We start from the raw sequence: 27,997 nt of genomic DNA on the forward strand, positions 1-27,997 counted from the left end.
AAGATGCTGAAGCCATCCTTTAAATGTCAATCCACTCTTCGCCACCAGGGGTTGCAGCAGAAAAGCCGGAAGTGACTCAGCCCCTAACTAACATGGCGTCCAGGTGATTTCCGTTCTCCTCCTGCCTGTAATCGACCTCCGTGGCTTCTCGCGGTTTTACCGGACCCTGGCGGCTCTGGTTCACCAAACTCCTCTCTCTCCTTCTCCGCGACAGGCGGGGCTACAAAGGAGATGCTGTGTGTTGATTGGTTGCGGTGCATAAGATGCGTAGCTACGGAGTTGGCCCGCGCACGCCGAGCCGGGATTGGTTGCTGGAGGCGGGGCGACTAGACCGCCGGAGAGGTAGCCGCCGCGGTGAAGAGAGACATGAGTCAGGCAGCCAAGGTGACAGGGCATGGGGAGGTGTTGGGTGCGATGTCGACTGTGGGTGTTAAGAGCAAAGCTTGATGAATGTTTTCTGGAGTCCTGTAGCTGGGGTTCAGGCCCTCCACGGAGGATATGGCTGTTGCCCCCGACGCGTCAGGTGCCTAACCCCGAAGAGTATTCAAGGGTTTGTGCAGGGGCCTAGGAGGGAGGGAAGCACCAGTGCCTTCTAGTTCTTAGTCCACTGGGGTACCGAGTGTGTTCCGTGATGCAAGACTTGAATTCTGCCCGTGTTTCTTCTCCCCACCAAGTATTTGAGGAACCCATTTCCCATCCTTGGGGAGTGTACGAGACGCCAAAGGCAGCCCTGCTCATCAACCATCATCACAAGAGGTGAAAGGTATAGTCATATAACTGGAAGCTACACAGAAGTCTAGGAACCAAGGAAACCGAGTCCTGGCAGGTTCATTACCAAAAATAACAGCGACACAGAACAGAGACCCAAGCGCTCTGAATGAGCTTGGGAATCGATGGCCCTGCCAGGGTCACATTCCTGAGGACCTGGTCTCAGGTCCATTTGTCATCAAGCCGATGCACGTTCCTGGCTTTGCGTAATTCTCAGAGATGAGCCATTCTTAATCTTAAATATCAGCATGGCTGTTTGGGATTTGCCCCTGTCACTGGTTCAAACACAGGCATGGAAAGGGGGAAGTGGCCTGCTAGAATATAGTGAGTAAGAGCAATGCTTATTGTCAGTAACAGGGAGCCGCTAAGCAGTGCCTCATGTACTGCTGAACTTGTTCTCAGCACGTTGTAATATATGTCACAGCACCAAGAGAGACAGAATTGTAAAGGATTATTCATTCAGAAAACTTCTGGAGTGGCTATAATAGCTATTAGTAATACCTAACAGCCAACATTTAGCCTATACTATCTAGGCATAGCGGATGCAACGATAAACAGGCCACCTTTGCCTTCATACAGAAGTCTAGCAGGTCAGGAGATTTTTAACAGTTAATTAGAATTGTGTTAAGCGCTTTGAGTTGAAAATACAGTGTATTTGTGTGCATATAATTGGGATTTAACCTATCTGCAGGGATGCCAAAAAATAGCTCTAATAAAAGTTAAAGTTAGGTTGTGACCTCAAGTTTAGAAATTAGCTAGGAGAAGGGAGAAAAAGACCATTCCAGAGAGAGGAATTAGGATATGGGAAGTCCTTGAAATGAGAAGTTGTTTGGAAAACTTGAATACAAATGAAAGGATTCATTCCAAAAAAGCATTTTAGCCAGGCCTACAATGTGTTAAGCACGGAGGACATAAAGGTAACCAAGAAGCCTATGAGAAAGTATGGCACAAGTAAGCAATTAACATAAGCGTAGTAAGTGCCCAGTGTTGGGGATATACTCAGGAGGGGCACATAACCCCGGCTTAGAAGGAAGGTGTAAGTAATGACTATCTTCAGTGAAACCTAGTACAGAAATTATACCATATACCCTTAAAATTACCTCATTATTAAAAAAAATTAAGGCAAAAAGTCTGAGTAACTTGTCCAAGCTTACAATAAGTGCCCAAGTCAGATTCAAACTGATCTGACTGAAGAATGCATTCTCTATATACACTGCCTAAATGTGTCCGATCAGTACAAGTAAATGGGGATGAGAAGACGATCTATGACTTAACCTTCTACTTTTTAATAAAAGTGTATTAACTCCAAGGTGATATTCGCTCTAATAATTCCAGGGTACTAATGATACCTCATCTTAATGTGATTATATCTGCAAAGACCCTATTTGCAGCTAAGGTCACAATTTCAGGTACTAGGGACTAGGACTTCAGCATGTCTTGAGAGGACACAAGTCAAACCATAACAATGTGGATATACATTTTATTTACCCATTCATGAGTTTATGAACATTTGGGTTGTTTATACTTTTTGGCACTATTACAAATAATACTACTATGGACATTCATGTATAAGTTTTTGTGTGAATACATGTTTTCTTTTTTCTTGGGTATGTATACGTAGGCATGGAATTGCTGGGTCATGTAATAACTCTTTCACTTTTTGAGCAACTGCTAAATGGTTTTCTGAAGCAGCTACACCATTTTACATTCCTACGAACAATGTATAAGTTCCAGTATTTCCACATCTTTGCTAACATTTGTTTTTTGCTATCTTTTTTACTATAGCCCTCCTAATAGAGTGTCACTGAGATTTAAGTTTGTATTACCCAAATGGAAAATTATGTTGAGCATGTTTTTATGGCCTTAATAGCCATTTATCTCTCTTCTTTGGAGAAATGTCTATTCAAACCCTTGGCAAAAATTTGATTTTTGTTTTTAAGAAAAACAAAAATCAAATCCGTTGCCTATTAATTTTTTTATTATTGAGTTGTAAAACTTTTTTTAACTTTATTTTTATTGTTAACACTATTACAGAGGTCCCCATTTTCCTCCCTTTTGCCCACATCTACTCAGCCCCTGCCCCTCCTTTCCTCTGGCCATCACTACACTGTTGTTAGTGTCTGTGGGTTATGCATGTGTGTTCTTTGGCTAATCCTTTCACTTCCTTTCATCCAGCCCCTTCCCCTCCCTTTGGATAGCTGTCAGTCTGTTCCATATATCCTTGCCCCTGTTTCTGTTTTGTCCATTAGATACCACATATAAGTGAGATCATATGGTATTTGTTTTTCTCTGACTGGCTTATTCCACTTAGTATAATAATCTCCAGGTCAATCCATGTTATTGCAAAAGGTGAGATTTCCTTATTTTTTTAGGGCCATGTAGTAGTCCACTGTGTAAATGTACCACAGCTTTTTTTATCCACTCATCTACTGATGGGCACTTGGGCTGTTTCCAGATCTTGGCTATTGCAAATAACACTGCTATAAACATAGCGGTGCATATATTCTTTTGAATTGGTGTTTTGGGAATTTTAGAGTATATTCCCAGAAGTGGGATTGCTGGGTCAAAAGGCAGTTCCATTTTTAATTTTTTGAGGAAATTCTATACTGTTTTACACAGTGTCTGCATCAGTCTGCATTCCCACCAACAATGCCCTAGGTTCCCTTTCCACATCCTCACTAGCACTTGCTGTTTGTTTATTTATTGATGATAGCTATTCTGACAGGTATGAGGTGATACCTCATTGTAGTTTTAATTTGCACCTCTCTGATGATTAGTGACCTTCAGCTTTTTCTCATATTAAAAAAAAAAAAGGTATGTCCTTTTTTGAAGGAGTCTGTATGTTCTGTTTGAAGAAGTGTCTATTCAGGTCCTTTGACCATTTTTTCAATTGAATTATTTATCTTCCTGGTGATGAGTTGTAAAGTTCTTTATATATTTTGGACATTAACCCCTTATCAGATGCCTCATTGGCAAAAATGTTCTCCCATACAGTGGGTTCCCTTTTCATTTTTCTGATGGTTTCTTTTGCTGTACAGGAGCTTTGTAGTTTGATGTAGTCCCATTTGTTTATTTTTTCCTTTGTTACTCTTGCCCTAGAAGGTATAGTAGCAAAAATAACTAGCCCCTTATCAGATATATGATTTGTAAATATTTTCTCCCATTCTGTGGAATGTATTTTATTTTTTGATAGTGTCCTTCCTCTTTTTTTGAATAAAATTTTTAGTTTTTATACAGATGATAAATATGTAAAGATTAAGAAATATTGGCCAGTTGCTTCTGCATCCTGGTACTGCATTACTGCGGAGCCCACACAGTCCCTTAGCTGAGATGCCTGAGGAAACCCAGACTCACATGCAGCTGATGTGGAGAAGGAGGAGGTTGAGACATTTCCCTTTCAGGTAGAAGTTGCCCAGTTGATGTCACTGATCATCTATATTTTCTACTTGAATAAAGATCTTTCTGAGGGAGCTTATTTCAAATTCATTAGAAACTCTGGACAAGATCAGATATGAAATCTTGACAGATTCCAGTAAACTGGACCCTGGGAAAGAGCAACACCTTAATCTCATTTCAAACAAATAAGACCAAATCCTCACTATTGTGGATACTGAAATTGGAATGACCAAGGCCAGCGTGATCAAAACCGTGGTACTATTGCTTAATCTGGGACCAAAGTGTTCATGGAAGCTTTGCAGGCTGGTACAGATATCTCTCTGTTCAATTTGGTGTCAGACTGGCCTGTTGACTGCTGAAAAAGTGGCCGTGATCACCAGACACAATGATGATGAGCAGTATGCATGGGTGCCTTCTGTAGGAGGATTGTTCACAGTTTGGACTGATGCAGGGAGCCCATGGGTCATAGAACAAAAGTTACCCTGCATCTGAAAGAAGACCTTACTGAGTGCTCAGAGGAGGGAAAGATAAAGGAGATTGTGAAAAAAACATTCTCAATTTATTGACTACTCATTGCTCTTTTTGTGGAGAAAGAATGTGATAAAGAAGTCAGTGATGATGAAACTGAAGAAAAGTAAGAGAAAGAAAAGAAGTTCAATGACAAACGTGAAACTGAAGATGTTCTGACAAAGAGGAAGAAGAAAGGAAGGGTGGTGACAACAAGAAGAAGAAGATCAAAGAGAAGTACAGTGATCAGATAGAGCTGAATAACCCAAAGACAGTTTGGACCAGACATCCCGACAACATTACTGAGAAAGAATATGGGGAATTCTACAAAAGCTTGACTAATGACTATGAGGATCACTTGGCAGTGAAACATTTTTCAGTTAAAGGACAATTGGAATTTGGAGCTGCCCTTTTTGTTCCAAGATGTGCTCCCTTTGACCTATTTGAAAACAGAAAGAAGACTTCTGCCCAAGATGGAGGCATAGGTGGATGCACTTTGCCTCTTCGCACAACCAAGAAAGGGACGACAACAATTTAGAAACAGAATAACAACCAGAACTGACAGAAAATTGATCTGAATGGAAGTCAGACAACCAAGGAGTTGAAATTGACCCATTCATCCAGACCGGTAGGGGGGGCAGAGTTGGGCAGCAGGTTATGGGTCTTGGCGTGAAGAGCAGAGAGCGTTGGGACCGGCACATAAGGCATCCAGGGGCGAGTAAGTCATCTGAGGCGCACAAGACTGCAGTGGGTGAACCCTGTGTGCGCAACTGGCAGCTGGCAGACCCTGGCCAAGGGGTGGCAACCAGCAGACCCAGTGAGGCAGTAATTGTAAAGCAAGACACTGTGCGCAACCCAGAATCCCAGTGCTGGGAAATAGAGCCTCGGGACACTGATTTGAGGACACCTGTGGGAGTTGAGGTGCATGGAGAGACACCCAGCCTCACAGGAGAGGTCCTTGGAGGGTCCCATAGTGTGCACAAGCCCACCCACACGGGAATTCACACCAGAGGGGCCCATTTTGCTCAGGGGAAGCAGCAGAAGGGACTGAAGTCCCAGGAATGGAGCAAGCACCATTGTTCCCTCTCAACCCCGCCCCCACATACAACATCACAACCCAGTGATGGGTGCCCCACCCTGGTGAACACCTAAGGCTCTGCGCCTCAATATGTGAATAGGTGCGACCAGACCAAAAAAAGAGAAAGATGGCTCAAACAGAAGACCAAATAAAAGCCCCAGAACCCATCCTTTTAAGCGACCGAGAGATAGCCAACCTATCAGATGCACAGTTCAAAACACTGGTGACCAGGATGCTCACAGAATTGGTTAATTTTGGTCGCAAATTAGATAAACAAATGCAGGTTACAATAAGTGAAATGAAGAAAAATACACAGGGAACCAAAAGTGATGGAAAGAAAGCTGGGTCTCACATCAATGGAGTGGACCAGAAGGAAGAAAGACACAACCACACAGAAAAGAATGAAGAAATAAGAATTCAAAAAAATGAGGAGAAGCTTAGGAACCTCTAGGACATCTTTAAACATTCCAACATCCGAATTATAGGGGTACCAGAAGTAGAAGAGGGAGAGCAACACATGGAAAAGTTATTTGAACAAATAACAAAGGAGAACTTCCCCATTCTGGCAAAGGAAATGGACTTCTAGGAAGTCCAGAAAGCTCAGAGAGTCCCAAAGAAGTTGGACCCAAGGTGGAACACACCAAGGCACATCATAATTACATTAGCCAAGGTAAAAATGAAGGAGAGATTCCTAGAAGCAGCAAGAGATAAGGGGATAGTAACCTACAAAGGAGTTCCCATCAGACTGTCAGCTGATTTCTCAAAAGAGACCTTCCAGGTAAGAAGGGGCTGGAAAGAAGTATTCCAAGTCATGAAAGGCAAGGACCTACATCCAAGATTGCTCCATCCAGCCAAGCTTTCATTTAGAATGGAAGGGCAGATAAAGTGCTTCCCAGATAAGGTCAAGTTAAAGGAGTTCATCATCACCAAGCCCTTATTTTATGAAATGTTAAAGGGACTTATCTAAGAAAAAGAAGATAAAAAAATACATGTATAGTAAAATGACAGCAAACTGACAATTATTAACAACCACACCTAAAACAAAGACCAAAAGAAACTAAGCAAACAACTAGAACAGGAACAGAACCACAGAAATGGAGATCACACAGAGGGTTAGCAACAAGGGTGGGAGGAGGAAAGAGGGGGGAAAGGTATGGAGAATAAGTAGCATAGATGGTAGGTATAAAATAGACAGGGGGAGGGCAAGGATAGTATGGGAAATGTAGAAACAAAAGAATTATGACACATGGACATGAACTAAATAAAGGGGGGAGATGTGGGTGGGAGAGGGTGTACAGGGTGGAGGTGAGTGAAGGGGGAAATCGACAACTGTAATAGCATAATCAATAAAATATATTTTAAAAAAACAGAAAGAAAAAACCCTACTATGTTCGCAGTGTTTTCATCATGGATAACTGAGGAGCTATCCATGAATATCTGAATTTTATTAGAGGTGTGGTGGATTCCGAGGATCTCTTTCTAAATATTTCCCAGGAGATATTGCAACAAAGCAAAATTTTGAAAGTTATCAGAAAGAATTCAGCCAAAAATGCTTAGAACTCTTTATTAAACTGGCAGAAGATAAAGAAAACTACAAAAAGTATTATGAGAAATTCCCTATAAATATTAGGCCTGGAATACATGAAGACTCAAAATCAGAAGCTTTCAGAGCTGTTAATAGACTATGATCTTCTTCTGGTGATGGAATGGTTGAGGGAAAACCAGAAACACATCTTTTACATCACAGATGAGACCAAGGACCAGATAGCTAACTCGGGCCTTCATGGAACATCTTTGAAATCATGGCCCCGAAGTTATTTATATGATCAAGCCTATTGATGAGTACTCTGTCCAGGAGCTAAAGGAATTTGAGGGGAAGACTTTAGTGTCGGTTACCAAAGAGGGCTTGGCACTTCAGAAGATGAAGAAGAGAAAAACCAACAACAGGAAAAGGTAAAAAAAAACAAGTTTGAAAACCTCTGAAAAATCATGAAGGACATCTTGGAGAAAAAAGTAGAAAAGGTCGTCGTGTTAAACTGATTGGTGACATCCCCATGCTACATTGTCACAAGCATGTATGGCTGGTCAGCAAACATGGAAAGAATCATGCAGGCTAAAGCCCTGAGAAACAACAATGGGTTACATGGCAGCAAAGAAATATCTGGAGACAAACCTAGACCATTGCATCATCAAGACCTTAAGGCAGAAGGCAGAAGTTGACAAGAGTGACAAGTCAGTGAAGGACCTGGTGATCCTCCATGAGATGGCGCTCCTGTCGCCTGGCTTCAGTCTGAAAGATCTCCAGACACACGCTTACAGGATATACAGGATAATCAAACTTGGTCTAGGTATTGATGAAGATGACCCCACTGCTGATGACAGCATTGCTGGTGTAACTAAAGAGATGCCACCTGCCCTCAAAGGAAATGATGACACATCACACAGAGGAAGTAGACTAAGCTCACTTGAACAATAACTTGTACATGTGTTCAATACTTTACCTTTGTTCCCTCTGGTAATATATTTTCAAGGACTTTTTCCTTTATTTTAAATTAACATTCTAAAAATCTGTATGGTATGACAGTACTTAAAGGAAAGAAAAGGTTTCTTTCTACTTCTAAGTGTATGATATTGTGATACTTCAGGCACTAAAGCGGAGCTAGTTTTTCTTTTCTAGTTTCATATTGGCTTCTTTTAACAGAATGAGGTTGTTTGTAGTGAGATATGTGTAATCTAATGTTTGTTAACTTTGTGATCTAAAGTGTTTAGCTCTCAAGTGGATTCCTTAGTAGACCAAATTTTTTGTCACTGAAGTATACTGAGATGTACATGTTTAAAAACAACCTTCAACCCCTAGGATCTACTTTTTAAACCTTCCATCTCCTGTAGTTATCAACAGCACGTACGGCCTCTAGTATGCTAAACTGAACCAACTTGATGGAAGTAATTATCTATAGGGCTTGTATTCCAAAGAAAAGTATTGTTTAAAGTAGCAAAATCATAAGCCAACCTAGGCATGTTGTAAAGCCATTCAAAAGTAACTCAGGGCAAGTTTTGTGAATGGAAATGTAGTGCTCAAGTCACATTCTGCTTTAAAAAGATTGTGACAGCCCCTGGCTGGCGTAGCTCAGTGGATTGAGCGTGGGCTGGGAACCAAAGTGTCCCAGGTTCGATTCCCAGCCAGGGTACATTCCTGGGTTGCAGGCCATAACCCCCAGCAACCGCACATTGATGTTTCTCTCCCTCCCTCTCTCTCTGTCTCTCTCTCTCCCTCCCTTCCCTCTCTAAAAATAAAATAAATAAAATCTAAAAAAATAAAAAATAAATATCATTACACAAATACCAGTAGGTGTCTACTTCCGTCTACATAGTCCTAATTCCTACTCCCCGGAGATGAGAATTTTTAATCATTTTAGCTTCTTATGATATTTACTTCTATGTTTCTAAATATGCTTAAACTGCTGTTAACTTATTTTCTCTTTGGTGATATTATTTGTTGACTTTTAACCATGGAGGTTGAGGACTAAGCTACCCCTTACACCTTATTCATCTCAATATACAAGTGTTTGTTAATCAGTTTTTGTTTGTTTTTAATTTTATTTTAATTGTTCAAGTATAGTTTTCTATCTTTTACTCCCAGCCCACCCACCTAGCCCTCCCCACCTCGCTCCCATGGTTAATCAGTTTTGTCTCTGGTATAATTTGACTATATAAAACTTATCCACACCTGAGCTCTCTAATATAAATATAATTATATTGATTTAGCTTGTAATTCTTAATTTTTCTGAAATTAATAACTGCCTTGTTTTTATCATTAGTTAGTTTCCTGTATATTCCCAAACTCTGAACAAAGCTAAAGTCTACCAGTTTTATATTATCCCTAGTCACATCTTTTCTGGAACAGTTCAGGCTCTTCCTATAGTCCAGACTAGTTGCTTTTTTGGCTGGTTGCACAAATGCTGACCTGTATTTGTCCTTTACCATCACCTGTGCCTCTCTGGTGTTGGATCACCTGTCTTCCTGATTCCCATGCCTTTTTCTTCTTTGGTTCATCCCTTGTTTTGGTGGAGCATATTTGGTGGAACCCATGTAGTGTTCCAAGAAACGGTATACAGCATATAAGAGAATTTGCATTTCTGAAAATGTCTATTTGCCCTTGTACAATAGGCAATAATTTGGCTATGTATGGTATTCTAAGCTGGACATTTTCTTTTCAAAACTTGCAGATGTTACACTATTGTCTCCTCACAGTGATGCTATTTAGAAGTCAGGTGCCATTCTGATTTTTTACCATTTGTATGTGAACTGTTTTTTCTCTCAGATTTTTCTTTTTGTTAGCATTGTGCTGAACTTATGATGAGAAGTGGTATGGGTTTTGTGTTGGGCACTTGGTGGAGCCCTTTCAATCTGGGAACTCATGTAGCTTACTTGGTGGACTTTTCTTGATTTATCCCCATTTTAATTTCTGTTTTCTCTGTTCCCTGTTGTTGGAGCCATCTAGGCCACTCCCTTAATTTTCTTATCTGTTCTCTCCTCAATTTCTCTCTCAATTTTTATTCTACTTTCTGGGCAGTTTTACTTTACTTAATCTTTGCTCTCATTTATTTGGTATGCAAGAGCTTTTGGGAGTTTTTGAATGTTCCTTTTTAATTTAACTTTGTTGTTGTTATTCCATGTTTGCAATAACTTACGAGTTAATCATAGTTATTTGTTTTTTGTTTTGTTTTATTTTTATGTTTTCTGCCCCTCATTTCCTGTTTCTGTTTTGGTGTCTACCTTTAAAGTAATAGGTTTTCTAGCATATTTAAAATAGTGCCTAGCACACAAGATAATCTCAGTAAATGTTAGATATTACTGTGTGATAAACTGACTGCAGGAAAGGAGAGAAGGGTGTCAGGGTGACAAATCTCTGTGAGTTGTCTAGGGAAGAGGTGGGGAGCATCTGATCTTAAATAGTTTGGGGATATGGTGGATATACCAAAAAATTAGACATCCTAACATTTCCACATGAAGAGTAAGGTATATTTAAAGTTGACCTTGAGATTTTTGGCTTGAGAAATTCTGTGTCTTCCATAACTGACATTGAGAAGACAGGAGGAAAAGCAATATTGGGGGAGTAATACTGAGGAACTTTTTGGATTTGAGAAATGTTAGGTAGCCTCAGCCACTGTCTGTCTCTTACCAAAGTGCCAGGCTCTTTTCTCTCCATTTTTTAGCACAGTTGTAGAATACTAAAAAATCTCAGCATTTTACTTATCTTTTGAGAAATCACGATTTAACTTGCCAAAATTTCCTGAAATATCTTTGTTCTGGGCTCTCTTAAGATGTAGTAAGATCATGACTTTGTATATACGTGTGTCTCACTTTAAGAACAGATGAAGGCCTCACCATGTTAAGAAAAATGGTAACAATACATATCAGACTGGTAAAGTTGTTTACCTTAGCAGACTGGTTTTGGCAGGGAGATTATTAACTTTTTAATTATCTTTGAATTGTTTTGTTTCAAAGAATTTTGTATTGTTTTTGTAAATAAAGTTATTTTTTAAATTTAAGGATATATAATTAATGGAAAGGTATTTTGACAAACCCTGGTTTTCATCAGCTACTTGAAAAATAGTCTAAGAAACAAATAGAAAAGAAATATTATTTAAATCTCGTAATTATGTAAAATGTGACTTTTTTCTTTTGAGGTCTGAGTTCTGTTTTTCTTGATAGGTTTTACAACTCTTTAAAACATTGCACAGGACCAGACAACAAGTTTTTAAAAATGATACCAGAGCATTAAAAGGTAAGTTTATTTTTTTCCCCTTTGGAATAAATCCATTCTTCAGATGGCTGCTAACATATCCAAGAGACCTTGTATACAGTCAAGACTCATCTTAGGGAATGCCCTTCACTACCTCTTCTCTAATGTTGTTTTGTATTATGAAGATTAGTTTACATTACACTTTTTGAGGAGTATATACTTAAAGAAAATTAAAGCCACTTCTCTATTTTATAATCAAATTTTCACACTCCCTAGGACCTGATACTACCACATTGTTAATACCTTGTATCATTCTAGAAGTGACAGCCGCTATGAAAAATAATACTGGATCTATCCCAATAGTTCCACATTCAGTATTTCATTATTTTATGTGGTTTCTATCTTATCTGAAACTCAGAAATGTGAAGCTTAGGTTCTGTGTTGGTCAGGTTCAGTTCCAATCCTCATGTATTTCTAAACCTCTTTAACCTAGGTAAAGTGTCCCCACTGTCCCCAGGAATTCAAGTTTTTCGAGTTCACTGAAAGTAATTTCTTGAATACTAAAGTGTATGCCTTATATTGCACTTTGTACACATTCTTCATTTCATTCTTCTAACTGCCTAGTGATGTAGTTGCTTTTATAATTTCTATTTTTTCAGATTAGAAACTAACAAAAATGTGAAAGGAATTGCCCTACATTGTGCTTAGTAAGAGTGAGAGCTAGGATTCAGTCTGTGCAATCTGACTCCAAAGCCCAGACTCCTAACCACCTTACATATTGCAATTATGAAGCATAGAAGGAAGGTTTTATGACTATTCTCCATCAAAAGAGCATATTTTTGCTATTTTTAAAGTTTTAAAATGAAATAATTATAAGAACAGCTGACATTGCATATTTACTAACAACTTTACATGGGTCATTCCATTAAATGCTCACAGCAATACAGTAAGGCAGTTTGTCAGATTATGCTGCTGCAATGATACCACAGTCTTGATGGTGCATATAAACAACAGTTTTATTTGTCACTCACTTTGCCTGTCAGCCAAGGCCCTGAGGCTGCTATAACTTTATTTTAATTTGTGTATGTATGTGTTATTTAATGTGCTTATATATGTTGGGTTTTGCCATCTTAAAAATTTTAATTTAAATTCTTAAATTTATAGGAACAAAACACTGGATTTATTAGAATCTAACAGATAGGCATACATAAATGAGGTTGGAAGTAAAAAGCAGGAAACAAAAGTATTAGAGTGCTGAATGTTTATATTAGGTTTAATTACACGTTTGCCAGCCTGTCCACTTCTTTAATCTATTTCTTATTTGTATACTTTGTTTTACATGGGGCAAAACTGTTTCCTCTACTACAGAACCAGCCATTCATAATGAATAACATGTAAATTATTGGGACAGGAATTATAAATTAGAAAAGCAAATAACTGTATATGTATTTTTCTTTCTGTAGCAGCCAGAAGAAAGATAAATGAAGAATTCAAAAATAATAAAAGTGAAACTTCTCCTAAGAAAATAGAAGAGGTATAGTAATCTTTTCAATTACAATAAAACTCATACATTTTCTTGGCAATTAAAGGAAATGATGAAAATAGAAGTATTATTTGATATAAAAACCCTGAGAGTTAGAACAAGTATAGATAACCTTCACTTATTCAGTATGGCTCTCCTCCTCTGGTTCATCTGCTTGTATCTATAAGATAGCAAGTTGTGTGGTGAAAAGAACATGGATGCTACCATGGTCAAAACAAGAGCAACTGAATCATCCTAGACAGCACAGAAATGCTGTCTTCGCTTAAGGCAAGTGACTGAAAGTAAGGAGAATGTGTGCTGTAGTAACTCGGAGCTATAGAGGGAACATCTCCCCACTGAGCTCAACTAGACAGATTTTTTTTTTAATTCCTATGTTGGCAGTGGAATTAACCAGCCAGAGTTTATGACCTGCTCTTGGTTTGCCTTCTATATTTGCATTTTAGTCACTTGTTCTAGTTGAAGACAGTCTACTGACATTAGTCTGTGAATTCCCTAGTACTCCCAATACATATTAATTGAAAAAAATGCACAATGATTTATTTTCTGTATAAAATCATGTTGCATATATACATTGTCTCAGTCTTGAATTTCCCAAGTATTCCTGTAGCTAACCTTGTATAAAATAGGGGGGAAAAGACCCATACGAAGAAAATGAGAAATGGAAAATTATTTGCAGGATTAGTTATGATTCCTAGAATTAGTTTGATAAAAAGGATGGTACAAATTAGAGAACTTTTTGGATATTTAATAAAATGTCCACATCTTAAAAAATGTTTGAAAAATATGCATTTATATTTTTAAAGATGGCATTTCTGAAGTAGTAAATATCTATAATAATCAAGCTAATGATATAAAATGAGATAGCTCAAGTATTTCTATCCCTATAAGATAAAGAAAAAAGGGAAAGATTTCTCTTAAGCATATGAAAGGGCAAACAGGGATATATATGGTAATTTTTATTTATACAGAAGTTAAGAAGACATAGACCAGCGGTCCTCAAACTTTTTATTCTCAAAACCCCTTTATATTCTTAAAAATTGAGGACCCTAAAAAGTGCTGTTTTTATGTCATACCTATCAGTATTTACCATATTAGAATTTAAAACAGAAATTTAAAAAATACATATTGATTAAATCATTTAAAACAAAAGCTTATTACATGTTAACAAATACATTATTTATGAAAAATTAACTATATTTTCAAAATAATTTAGTGACAAGAGTAACATGCTTTACATTTTTGCAAATCTCTTTCATGTCTGGCTTAGAAGTCAGCTAAATTGTATCTGCTTCCTCATTCAGTATGTTTTTTAGGTTGAAGTATTTGAAGAAAATTGAGCCTCACACAACTAAATAGTTGGAAAGGTACATAATAGTCTTTTCAAATAATGGTAAATATTCTTTGATACTGTATGCCAACAAGTGATAAATTTCCTTAAAGATTAGTTGCAGTGTGAAACTCTGTTCTTATTAGACCTACTGGATATATAGACCAATGGATATATGTGTATATTTTGGTGGCTGGAGGGGGATTCTCCAGGATGTATACACACCACCTCCTGTCCACTCCCTCTGGTCTCCCCTAATCCCATGTTCCCCTTCTGACCTTGTTCCCAGCCTTAGACCTAGGACTCCACTCAGTTTGTGCACCTCCAGTGGGTGAGGAGATCTTTTATTTCTTCCCCCTCTCTCTACCCTGCTAATCCCCTTCTCAGGTCTGTCAGGCTGGGCAGCTTTGCTCTCCTACAGCCTTTTCCATGTCGATGAATGGCAGCTCCCTCCTTTTGACACTCAGACCGAAAACCTAGGTGTCTCTTTCTTGTCTGCTTTCCTTCTCTCACGCATTGAATCTGGCAGCAGGTCCTGTTGGTGTAACCTTTAAAATATATCCAGAATTCAACCACTTCTCATCCTCCTCATCATCTTCTGGTTCAAGTCACCATCATACCTCACTGAATTGTTTCAACAGCTTCCTGCTGGATCTCCGTTCTTTTGCTCTAACATCCTGCAGGCCGTTCTCAGTACTTTTAAAGGCAGACTGAGCCTTTCTAAAAAAAGACATACTCTATCTGTCCTCTGCTCACAACCCTCATGATACCCCGTCCCACCCAGAGCAGAATCTAAAGTCCTTATCTACCATGACCTGGGAGACTGTATCATCAGGCCCCTGTTCACTTCCTGCCTCACTTCACTCATTTTGAAGAGAAAGTCTCCCAAATAATCAAGTCTGAATAATCGTAGTTTGCCTGCCTGTCAGTGGTTTATTCAAGTACAAAAGGTATTTCATAAAGAAGCTCTACTTCTCATAACTCAAACAGTGCAGAAGGCTCTAGTATTATGAAAATAATTTTGACGTCATGGGTCCTCTGAAAGAGTCTCAAAGCCCCTCAAGGTGCCCACACCATTGAGAATTTCTGTTCCAGTCCAGGTCTTCATTTTGCAGATGATGAGGTCTGAAGCTCAGAGTAGTTATTAACCCAAGGCCATACACTTAATGACAGAACCAGAGTTGGAATCCAAGTCTTGTGCCTCCTAATACAACACTTTCTAGTTCTCAGAACATCCATCTCTGTCCAAGAAATATTCACATACCGCCAAAACAAAACTCTTTAAACACACTGTAAAATATATATACAAAAAAACTGTTCTAAGTCCATTTTGGGAAAGTTAAAAGTATACACCTATCTGAGCTTTCTGTACACTTGCAATGGTTAGAAAAAGTTAAAAAAAAGAAAAAAAAAGTTAAAGGCAGTATTACCTAAAAAAAGAAATTGTAATAAACAATTTCTTTTCAAAAATCGTTTTCAAAAATAGTATATTCATATGAACCATTAAAAAAACACTCAAAGGATTTATTCTTTGGTTTTGGTTTTCTTAACAGCTAATAAAAATAGGTTCCGATGTGGAATTGGTACTCAGAACATGTGTTATACAAGGCATTCACACAGATCACGATACACTGAGTAAGTAAAGTTAAAGAAAACTATTTTCTGATTGCAGTGTTTTAAAATATTGAGCAATTAACAGGGTTTTTAATGCTGATCAGTAAAACAGCTTGATTTTGCCAGACAATGTGGTATACGTATATTGTATACATTTGTAAGGCAAGCATTTAAAAATGCTGAATTATGAAACTTTGTTTTACCATATTTTATTCTTTTTCTTTTTTAACTTTTCTTTTTAATCTTAACTACTGGTTATATTTATAAAACTATAGTTACAAGGACAGTGTGGCTATTTTATTATGTTTATTTAAAGTTATTAACATTTCTAGTATCATTTATCACCTACCTAGACTAAGTCTGTTTCTTTACTTTTTATTCTGTGATTAGAGGTATTTTAATTCATAAAAATTGGGATTATAGAAAATAAAAATAGAGTAGAGAATCCTTCATTATACCTCAAGGCTCCTGATGGGGCTTTGGCAGAATCTCATTTCACATTATATTTTGTTTTTATTCCCTAAAGTTTCTTTGGAGACAACAATAACAACAAAAAGATGGCACTAACAATTTTGAAGGGCTTTTTTTCCCCTTTAAAGTAAATGATTGAAGTATAACATACAAACAGAAAAGTGTCCAGTTTGTACCTATATCCCAGTGAATTTTCATAAAGTGAAATATTCATGTAACCAACATCTGCGTCAAGCTCTGTGATATAATACTACCAGTACCCCAAAAGCCCTCTCATGGCCTTATGTTCCTGCCACACACTCCCTCCCCACAAGTATAACCACTGTCCTGACTTCTAACACTGTCAATTTTTAACTTTATCAAGTGTTTTAACTTTATATAAACGACACCATACAGGATTACTATTTTGTCTGGCTTCTTTCTCTCAACATTACATTTGTGAAAATCATCTATATTGTTGTACATAGCAACATTTCTATGAATACTGTTTGAGTATACCAAAGTTCATTCATTCTACTGTTGTTTGTTTGGGTTCCTAATTTTGAACTATGATAAATAATGATTCTTTGAATATTCTTCTATGTGACTTTTGGTTTAAAAAATATGTGTATGTACATGTATATATATCTACATACACATACATATATAATGCATTTTCTTGGGAATATGTATAAAGCAGTGAATTTTCCACGTCAAAAAGACCGTGTATTTATTTAGCTTTAAGTAGATACTGCTAATCAGTTCTCCAAAATGGTTACACTGATTTACACTTCCAACGGTGGTGTCCGAGAGCTCCAGTTGCTTTATCCTCCCCAGCACTGGGTACTGCGTGGCTCTTTCATTTTAGTCTTTTTGGTGGTTGTCTAATGGTATCACATTGTGTCTTTAATTTGCATTTCTCTAGTTACTAATGAAGTATTAGCACCTTTTCAATTGTTTAGTGGCCAGGTATTTTATGAAGTGGCTGTTCAAACCTTTGGCCCATTTTTCGTAGCAATTATCTACCTTTTTACTATTGATTTCAAAGAATTCTTTACATGTTCTGAATACACACTCATTGTTGGATATATGAATGATAAGAATCTTCTACTTCGTGGCTTCCTTTTTCATTTTTATCTTTGATGAGAAATTCTTAATTTTAATGTAGCCCAGTGTATCCATTTTTCTCCTTTGTGTTTAGTATAGTAAGTCTTCAATGGTGCCAATATGTTTTGCAACTTTAAGTGAAGTGACATATAATGAAACCAGTTTTTCTGTAGGCTAATTGATATAAACAAGAGTTAAGCTCCTCAGGCATCTCATCACTATTACATTGATATGAGGTTGAACAAAATGGCATTATTTCAGGACCTGTTGTACATTTGAGTCCTGTTTAAGAAGTATTAAAGCAAGGTCATGAAGAGATTTTCCTACGCTTGCTTCCAAAAGCTTTATTGTTGGATCTTCCCATTTGGTTGTTTATGTCAACTAGAGTTGATTTTTATATGTGGTGTGAGAGAGGGGTCAAGATTTACGTCTTACATGTAAACAGTTGACCGGGCATTCACTGAAAACAGCACTCTTTTCCTCCTGCGGTGCGGGGTCACCTTTGTCATAGAAGCCAGTAACTGTATATGTGTTTACATCTGTTTCTGGCTTTATAATCTCTTCAATTAATTTGTTTTTCTGTTCTTGTATCACATACCATAATGCCTTATAATAAATCATGATACCTAGTGATGTAAATCAGTCCTATAGGGCTTTTAAAGTTATTTTTAGTTTATTAGGATTTATCAGAAATTATTAGATCTGAGTTATAAGTATAGTAAACATAGTTAATTTTAAATTAAAAATTTATAGTTATTAGCTTTAGAGCTCTTCCTTAGAGCTCTGTAGTGTATAGCCAACATTTTATACAGGTGATCACAAGTAAAGGTTATTTCTATTATGTGAATAAAAATTTAAGTTATTTTAAATAATTAAATTTTATATCTATGTTTCAGATACCTGGTTTTAAGTAGGACAGTATTGGTTTAAATTTCTTTTTACTTTTTGTTTTTTCTGTATAATTGAATTTTCACACAGGATGGAAAATTTTGATTCTTTTATGTATTAGTATATAATGCTATATGGCTTTAATAATGGCCTTATTCTTTCTATTAAGATATAAATGGGCCCTGGCTAGTGTGGCTCAGTGGATTGAGTGCCGGCCTTCAAACTAAAGGGTCACTGGTTCAATTCCCAGTCAGGGCACATGGCATCTATTTTCATTCTTCTGCATGTGGCTGTTCAGTTTTCTAAAATATTTATTGAAGAGACTATCATTTCCCAATTGTATATTCTTGGCTGCTTTGTCATGTATTAATTGACCATATATATAGATTTATTGGGAGGCCCTCCATTCTGTTCCATTGATCTATGTGTCTGTTTTGTACTCTTCTGGTTGATACAACTTTGTAGTATAGTTTCAAATGAAGAAGTGTGATGTCTCTGGCTTTGTTCTTCTTTCTTAAGGTTGCTTTGGTTATTTGGGGTCTTTTGTTGTTCCATACAAATTTTTAGATTGTTTGTTCTATTTCTGTTAGAAATGCTGTTGAGATTTTGGTAGGGGTTGCATTGAATTTATAGCTTGCTTTGGATAGTATTGAACTTTTAACAATATTACTTCTTGTATTCCATGAGCACTGAATATCTTTTAATTTATTTGTATCATCTTCAGTTTCTTTTATTAATGTCTTAGAGCTTTCAACATACCAGTCTTTCACCTCCTTGGTTAAATTTATTCCAAGGTATTTTATTCTCTTTGATGAGGTTGTAAATGAGATCATTGTCTTAATTTCTCTAGTTGGTTATTATTAGTGTATAGCAACACAACTGATTTTTATATATTGATTTTTTACCCTGTAACTTTATTGAATTTATTTATTAGTTTTAACAGTTTTTTTGGTGGAGTCTCTAGAGCTTTCTATGAATGATGTCATGTCATCTACAAATAGAGACAGTTTTACTTCTCCTGTCCTGATTTGGATGACTTTTAGTTCTTTTTTTCTTGCCTAATTGCTCTGGCTAGGAGTCCCAGTACTATGTTGAATAGAAGCAATAAGAATGAGCATCTTGCCTTGTTTCTGGTCTTTAAGGAAAAGCTTTCAGTTTCTTACCATTGAGGATAATGTTAGCTTGGGCTTGTCATATACGGCCTTTCTTATGTCGAGGTACATTTCTTTTATACCCACTTTGTTGAGAGTTTTTATCGTAAATGAATTTAAATTTTGTCCAGTGTTCTTTCTGCATCTATCAAATTGATCCTATGAGGTTTTTTTAAAGATTTTTATTTATTCATTTTTAGAGAGAGGGGAAGAGAAAGAGAGAAATATCAATGTGTGGTTGCCTCTTGCATGCCTGGTACCGGGGACCTAGCCTGCAACCCAGGCATGTGTCCTGACTGGGGATTGAACTGGTGACCCTTTGGTTAGCAGCCCAAGCTCAATCCACTGAGCTACACCAGCCAGGGCTGATCCTATGATTTTTATCCTTCATTTTGTTAATGTGGTCTATCACATTGATTAATTTGTGGATGTTGAACCATCCTTGAATCCCTGGAATAAACCCCACTTGATTATGGTGTAATGTTTCTTTTAGTGTATTGTTGCATTTAGTTTGCTAATATTTTGTTGAGGATATTTGCATCTATGGTCATCAGGGATATCAGATAACCTATAATTTTTTTAAATACATTTTCTGCATTCATTTATTTTTTTATGATTAAAAAATTTCTTTTAATTCTATTATAGTTGTCCCAATTTTCCCCCATCACTGTCCCCTGCCGCACACCCCACAGTCAGTCCCCATCCTGTTGTCCATGTCCATGGGTCATTTATACCTGTTCCTTGCAATTTTCTTTCATAGTAATGTACTTGCCTGGTTTTGGTATCAGGACAACACTGGCCACGTAAAATGAGTTTGGAAATGTTACTTCATGCTTACTTTATTTATTTATTTATTTATTTATTTAAAATCTTGACCTAAATTTTGATTTAGGGCCATAATTGAGTTTAAGCCTTTTTATTTTAAGAAATTACCTTTTAAACTTTATTTTCAAAGTGCAGTTTATGTTCAGTATTATTTTATATTAGTTGCAGGTGTGTAGTGTAGTGGTTAGACAATCATGTACTTCACAGAGCGATGTCCCGATATTTAAAGTACTCCCTGGCCCCACACACAGTTATTATGACATTATTGACTGTATTCCCTGTGCTGCACTTTATATCCTGTAACTCTTTTGTAACCACCAATTTGTACTTAACCCCTTCACCTTTTCCACCCAGTCCCCTAACCCCCCTCCTCTGTGGCAGCCATCAGTTTGTTCACTGTATCCATGAGGAGTCTCCTTCTGTTTTGTGTGTTCATTAATTTTATTCTTTATATTTCACGGTTAGTGAAATCATATGGTACTTGTCTTTCTCTGAATGACTTATTTTACTTAGCATAATACCCTATAGGTCCATCCATGCTTTCTCAAATGGTAAGATTTTTTTTTTTTTATTTTTTATGGCCAAGTAGGAATTACTTTTTAACAATACATTTAATATGGCCATAGTAGATAAAGTTTGTCAGGGGCTTAAAATATAGGAAATAAACCATGATCTTAATGTAGTTCTTTATTAAGATCTGGCAACTTAATAAACTAATATTATTATTATGGTACTTTAATATATAATATGTAGAGCAGTCAGGGGTTTTATAATTATAAAACAAACTTACAGTGAAAAATAATGTATTGCATGTAAATTTAACTGATATATTTGGCCTAATTAAAGTGTTAGCAATTAACAAATACAGAAAAATTCAACTGTAGGGTATCTTTTGATTCCAAAGATTACCTAATAAGGTGAATTTTATGAAGGGATGGAGTAGTGAAATCTGACAGGTTTTCTGATTATTTACCACTCTTTGAATGTCCTTGCTTTTTTTCAGGGAGGAGTTCTAAATCCCCAGGATAAAATCTAGAAAATTCAGTTCCTCAGTTTCCTGTGCAGCTCAAGCATGGGCTGCATACGGTGTAACACATTCATCTGTATTCAGAAATGCACTTGAGAAAAGGGGCTTAGCACAGAATCTGTTTTGCTGGCAGGAATAGCATCAGTGGTTGCAGAGTCAAGTGACTGATACAGTATGGCCCTGGTGTGGTGGCAGGAGCAGATGTCAAAAGGAGCATCTGAAATGTAGCATCTTATGCTCCATGGGGGTAGAAAAGGTGGCAGTTTCTTCTAGTGCCCCATAGTCAGCAGTGGTTTTTATCATCAGTCCAGTTCTGTGGCATGGCTTTGGACATTGTTCCTAGCAGCTTATCTGCAAGTCCGCCTAATTTTTAAGCTCTTACAACAATTCCACGTGTTAGACCAAATACCCATTACTAAATGCCTTCTCTGCATCATCAGCCAGAATCAGCTTCTGTTACTTTTAAATAAGAACAATAGAAGTTGTTTCCACAGATGAGGTACTAAAAATCACACAACCTAAAATATTAATTTAGTTGAATTGAAGGCAAGGATGGGGGAACGTGGTATGGTTATCATGAGCCTGACCATTACAAGCTTTAAGCTGATGGCTCTTGTCATGTGTGGTGAAATGTAAGGTAAGTGCCTCCTGCTGTTTCTTGGAACACAGACCAAGTACTGGCTGAGATTACTGCAATAGGGGAAATAATCAAAATGTCAGTGTGCACTGATTATTTCTTCCTGCTTTCAGCAAAATATTGAAAAAGAGGATGAAGGCAGATTAAGCTAGTTGGGCAGCAAAGCAAAGATAGAAGGAAGTACTCCTTTGCCAAGCGGAACTCTTCTGTCCACATTCTGAAGTCTGATTGAGACTCCTATAATTTATAGCAGTGATTTTCAACTGGTGTGCAGCAAGAATTTTTTAAACATGCAAAACTTGACTATGTAGTCAGGGACACTGACCTCTTTTCTCTTAGATTGTCAAATAAAAAACTGACAACAGCCAACACAACCATAGCTGTCTGGTGTGAATGAGTCAAAATTATACCTATATATTTTGTCAGATTGGCAAAAAATATATTTTTTGTTGTGCTGCAGACTTTTAGTAATTACTTTATGTGTTCCGTGAGATGAAAAAGGTTGAAAATCCCTGATTTAGATAGAGCTTTGCAGGGTTGAAAATGTCAATTGCTCCTATCCACTAAAACTAACACCAACACAAGAAGGGGGCTTCTGAGCTCAAACATGAAATAAGATCAATGGCCCAAGCCCTCTCGTTTGCCACACAAAGATCAGATATAGGACGTACCTACTCACTTGAGCCTATGGTTTTTCATTACTTCAAGCGTCCATTAGGTTGACTGTGGGAGCAGGGGGCGGGCTGGGAGGAGGAGGGCAAAAAGGGAAAAATTGGGGCAACTGTAACAGTATAACAATAAAAAGGAAAAGGAAGAAGTGTCCATTAGCTCTGACTGGGTAGCTCAGTGGGTTAGAGTGTCGTCCTGATACGCCAAGGTTGCAGGTTCATCCTTCGATCAGGGCCCATACAAGAATCAACTAACGAATGCATTAATACGTGGCACAACAAATCTCTCTCTTCCTCTCTTTCTCTTTCTCTCAAATCAATTAAAAAAAAAGAAGAAGTGTCCATTAGCTAAGGGTTAGGGGATGTGCAGAACAGAGGCCATTACCAAAGGATGAACATCTTCATGCTTAGAAAGTATGTGTCAAGATGTTTGCCTCTGGCTACTTGTACATGACAATGACTGAGAAAAAAAAACATATCCAAAGCTTATAAAGTTTTTGAATGAATTGTATTGCCAAGATACCCCAAGCCTGGCTATTGTTCTTCAACTCTCAGGGCCAGCCTTGTGCCCCTGAACACATATCAACAGGAAGTGCACTCTGAAAGCTTCAGAGACTCACAAAAGGGCATCTTCCCCAATATCCCTACCTCCAGATAAGGAGGACCCCCCCCCAGAGGGCAGAACCAGGAGCTGTGAAGGACAGTGGACAATAGAGGATCTTTGACTCTCCCAGAAAACACAGTTAGCAGCTGCCAGATTGGCTGACTAGAGAATTTATTGCTTTGCCAAAAGTGAGCCCTCGCTTTTCCTGCCCACCAGGTTTTAGGATTTGCTGTGTGTTTCCCATTCCAGGTTTTTATTGCTGGATCCTATTCTCTACTATGGTCTAATAGGTAGCTACCTTGTTGCCACAGCTGGACCTAATGGAAAAGCAAGCACATCATCCAGAGATCCTTGATTAGAATCTGGATGAGTGAGACCAGAGGGGTCAGGTAGTAAATGAATATGTTCTATAGATGGGAAGAAGGGCATATGTCCATGTGTAGCTTTAAAACGGTGGGTTGCTTGTGCCTCTCCAGTGTTCATTCTTTTTTACTAGCTGAAATACTGTGTTCAAGGTGCAATGTGACAAGCAAAAAAAAAAGTGATTTTGCAGACAATGTGACACATTTCTGGTCATTGTAAGCAGCTGTGTATTAGATGTTACTTCCAAGAAGACTATTGTTTTCCTGTTTAAAGGGCATAGGCCAACCTGTCACTCTCTTTTTGCACTTTGTCCTTCTCCCTTCGTGTCTAGAATGCAGATGTGCTGTGATAGCAACAATGAAGGCAAAAACCATGCATGAAGGGGGGCAGAACAGGAAGAGAGGAGCCTGGGTCCTTACTGCACTAAGTATCTTCAGTAGCCTAGGACTACCTACTCTACATTTCTTGATATATGAGAAAATTAAATCTCTTACTCATTTAAACCATCATTTGTTGGACTTTTGGTTAATCTGTCTTTTCCACTAGACTATGAACTCTCTGAAGCTGAGAGTTCAAATTGTCATGTAATGTTATTTTAGTTTCAGGCGTACAGTATACTGATTCTATATTTGTATATATTATGAAATGATCACCACAAAAAGTCTAGTTTTAGGACCTATACAAAGTTACATTTTTTTCTTAGGATAAGGACTTCTAAGACCTATTCTCTTAGCATCTTTTAATGTATAACATGTATTATGAAATATACTCACCACGTTCTATTGAAGAGACTATTATATTCACCTCTATACCTTCATTTTTTCATGGAATGCCCAGCATAAAATAAGCACATATATGTTTGTTGAATGGAACAATGTACTGCCTTTGTTAATAAGTTAAAACCTAAGCTATAATCTGGTACAAATTCTAAAGATTTAGTCAAGCAGTTGAGATTTAAACAATGGTTAAATAATACTTATTTAACTGATTTTTATTTTAGTAAACCAGATTTACCATCTTGGTAATAAGAGCATTATTTTTAGTCAGATGAGTTATTTTTAAATAAGTGAGAATTTCTAATTTCCCTCTAAATTGAATTCAAATTTATAGAAAAGATGCAAGAAAAGTTGAAGCATATGGGAATTTCCTTTACCCAGATTCCAGAAAGGCTGACATTTTACCACATTTGCTTCACCATCCTTTCTCATTTTTTTGCTAAACTTTCTTTTTCTTTTTTTTTTAAAGATTTTATTTATTTATTTTTGGAGGGGAAGGGAGGGGGAAGGAGAGGGAGAGAAACATCAATGTGTGGTTGCCTCTCATTCAGCACCCCCTACTGGGAACCTGGCCCACAACCCAGGTATGTGCCTGAGACTGGGAATCGAACCAGTGACCCTTTGGTTTGCAGACCAGCACTCAGTCCACTGAACCACACCAGCCTGGGCCTGAACGTTCTTGAGGATAATGCCTCTTTTCTTGCTAAGGCTCTTAAAAAAAAATTATGGTAGCCCACTTGGATTTAGAACTGGAGAAATACTTTAGGGTATATTTCTTAAAAATATTTTAAACTCATTTTCACCGGGGGGGCCATATCAGCCATGCAGTTGCCTTCAAAGGGCCGAATGTAATTTTAGGACTGTATAAATGTTAACAACTCCTTAACAGTTAAGCCAGTGCTCAGTACTGCCGTTGGGTAGAAATAAGGTCCTGGGCTGGATAAAACAAGGTGGAGGGCTGGGTTTGACCTGAGGGCCTTGTGTTTACCACCTGTGATTTAGTGTGTGCTTCCTAAATTTACAAGGACTTTTTAAAAAATGTAACCACGATGTAACTATCAAAATCAAGATATTAACATGGATACAGTTCAGTTATTCAGATTTTTGCATTTCTCCTAACTGCACTTTATAGCAGCAGGAAAGAAAATCTTCCTCTGCTCTACTACCCAGTTGAGAATCACACAAATGGCAGGTAGTCATTATGTTTTTTTCGTCTTTCTTAATCTGGAGGAGTTCCTCAGTCGTTCTGCACCTTTCATGCTCACGATGTTTTTGAGGAGTTTAGGCAAGTTAGTTCATAGAATGTGGTGTGAACATTGTTTGAACTTGACAATTCACCCGACTTCAGCTTTTTTGGAGTTAAAAAGGAGAAATCATGTATCTCTTCAAAATTTTGTATCTTAAGAGCTTTACCTCAGTTGATTCCAGTACATGTCTTACCTAGAAATCAGTATTTGTTGTTGCTCATATTTCTCAATGGGGCACCAATAACATTATGACCAGGAGCGTTCATCACAGCGCCAGACGATCCCGCACGTCCCTGGCTCCGGCCCCTAACTCCCAGTAGCATTCTTCAGTTGGTGTGACCACTCACAACACTCCTAGTTGAGAACCACTGTTCTGTAAAATTTGGAACCTTTAAATTGAGAAAGCAGTCTTGCTTTTTGTAGTAAGTAGCATAAAAACATTTTCCAATTAATGGTTTTAACTATCAGTATACTGTAATCAGGTGGTTGATAATGTGATTTAGTTGAATTCTGTTCAGGTATTTAATTAGTTATATTTAATAATTAAGTGATAAAGGGTTAAGTTGATCATACATGTTTTTATATAGTCTGAAATGAGATTCCTACTCTCTCCATTTAAAATCAAAAGACCCCACCCTAGGAGTTAACTGAAACAAAATATCTCTGGAAGATCTGCCTAAAAGTCCATATTTTATTGTAAATTTTAGGGCAAATGAGTGTATTTATTTTTAATTTTAAGGATGTTAATTATTCCCTTTTTGTTTTTCTTTCAGAACTGGTCCCTAGGAAAGACCTTCTTCTAGATAATATGCCATTTTGTGATGCACCAACCCAGAAGCCATGAATTTTCTAGGATAAAATCAAGTCTTTAATCTTTAATTTTAAAATATATAACTGCAACAAAAGTCCTGGAAATGCAGATATTCTGAACTGGCATACTGAAAATAAGTGAATTAAAGTACAGTTTTATCATTGAATTTCACTTTAAAAGGACATTGCTAAAAACTGCACTCCATAGCTAAGTATTTCTAAAGAACATTAGATAACACATTTCATTTTCATTGAAAATCAAACTTTATAAAGTGAAATAAATGTTTGGGGAGGTTACTTTTCTTTGACTTCAATGAGTCTTAGCATAACTGAGAATGCAGTGTTTTGACAAGTGGATGGGTTTTCCTCCTATGTGAAATGAAACTATTGGATTAAAATTATTAGATTAAATTGACGATTAGTCCCAAGCACATTAAATTGGTTAGAATATCACAGTGTGTGCCAACTCTCCAAGAAGATCACCTTTGTTTCCTAAATCACTGAAAAGATTTTTGTAAGTAGTAAATAATACAGTTTCTTTGTAGAGATAGAGAATATCTCTTCGTTCCTATAAAGACAACTTTTTCATCAGTCTTCTGATGATAGATAATAAAATATCAAAATCACCTAGGATCACTATGGAATAGAGAAATCTCAATTTTCAAAAGAAACAGTGACCCTTAGTCAAACTGTATAATACAGCCCTAGTAGAGTTAGCTGTGCTTAGACCGCAGCTAGACTTTATTGTCAAATGTAATATATGGCTGCATCCTCTTCATTTTCATCAGTAAAATGTAAATGACTTTTCTTCTTTCACACATCCCAGTCCTGAAGAGATTTACAGTATTACAAAACATCCTGGCATTCTGCCATCTAATGGTAGGAATTATAAAATCGTATTTAATATTCTTCTTGTTTCTCTTTTATGAGTATCTTTACCACTCAGTTTTTCTCAGTAAACAGTGTGTTTTCTCCCATTCTCTAATCAGTTCTCTCATTCAGTGATGATGACACAGGGTTTTTAGGGGTTTTCTATGTTTTTTTTAAAGATTGTATTTATTTATTTTTAGAGAGAGGGGAAGGGAGGAAGACAAAGAGAAAAATATCAATGTGTGGTTGCCTCTTGCATGCCCCGCACTGGGGACCTGGCCTGCAACCCAGGTATGTACCCTGACTGGGAATCGAACCGATGACTCTTTGGTTTGCAGGCTGGTACTCACACCATTGAGCCACACCAGCCCAGGCAGGGTTTTTAGTTTTTACAAGAATCTCAATGCTTTGTTTTTTGGCAAAACTTACTGGTATATCCATGCCAGATATCAAATTTCATACTTAAAAATAGTATTAGGAGTTCAAAACATTATCAAAATTATTTAGATGTAGTACACTTAACATTAAACCAGACACTACCCTTGATGCTTCCTAATACTGTTGAACTGATTAGTTAGTAGTCTATGAAATGGAT

General features: G+C 37.3%; 1 protein-coding gene across 2 annotated transcripts; it reads left to right on the plus strand.

Annotated features, from left to right (window-relative positions):
- Positions 1–27,997, plus strand: LYRM7 (LYR motif containing 7). 2 transcript variants are annotated; one of them, XM_036014836.1, is made up of 5 exons: positions 1–427; positions 11,465–11,537; positions 12,959–13,029; positions 15,919–16,000; positions 26,496–27,997. In XM_036014836.1, exons 1-5 carry the CDS (start codon positions 395–397, stop codon positions 26,564–26,566), a joined length of 330 nt encoding a protein of 109 aa, XP_035870729.1. In that variant the 5' UTR covers positions 1–394; the 3' UTR covers positions 26,567–27,997. The 2 variants fall into 2 exon arrangements, with proteins under 2 accessions (XP_035870729.1, XP_028384397.1); XM_028528596.2 differs by having other exon boundaries at positions 32–384.

This window comes from Phyllostomus discolor, chromosome 13, assembly GCF_004126475.2.
Source record: "Phyllostomus discolor isolate MPI-MPIP mPhyDis1 chromosome 13, mPhyDis1.pri.v3, whole genome shotgun sequence".
In the NCBI taxonomy this organism is placed as follows: Eukaryota; Metazoa; Chordata; class Mammalia; order Chiroptera; family Phyllostomidae; genus Phyllostomus; species Phyllostomus discolor.

Coding starts and splice junctions, on each gene's coding strand:
- LYRM7 (XM_036014836.1), top strand. CDS start 395: ATGGGGAGGTGTTGGGTGCGATGTCGACTGTGG. Junction 11,538..12,958: donor TGATACCAGAGCATTAAAAG/GTAAGTTTATTT, acceptor TTCTTTCTGTAG/CAGCCAGAAGAAAGATAAAT. Junction 13,030..15,918: donor CTCCTAAGAAAATAGAAGAG/GTATAGTAATCT, acceptor TTTTCTTAACAG/CTAATAAAAATAGGTTCCGA.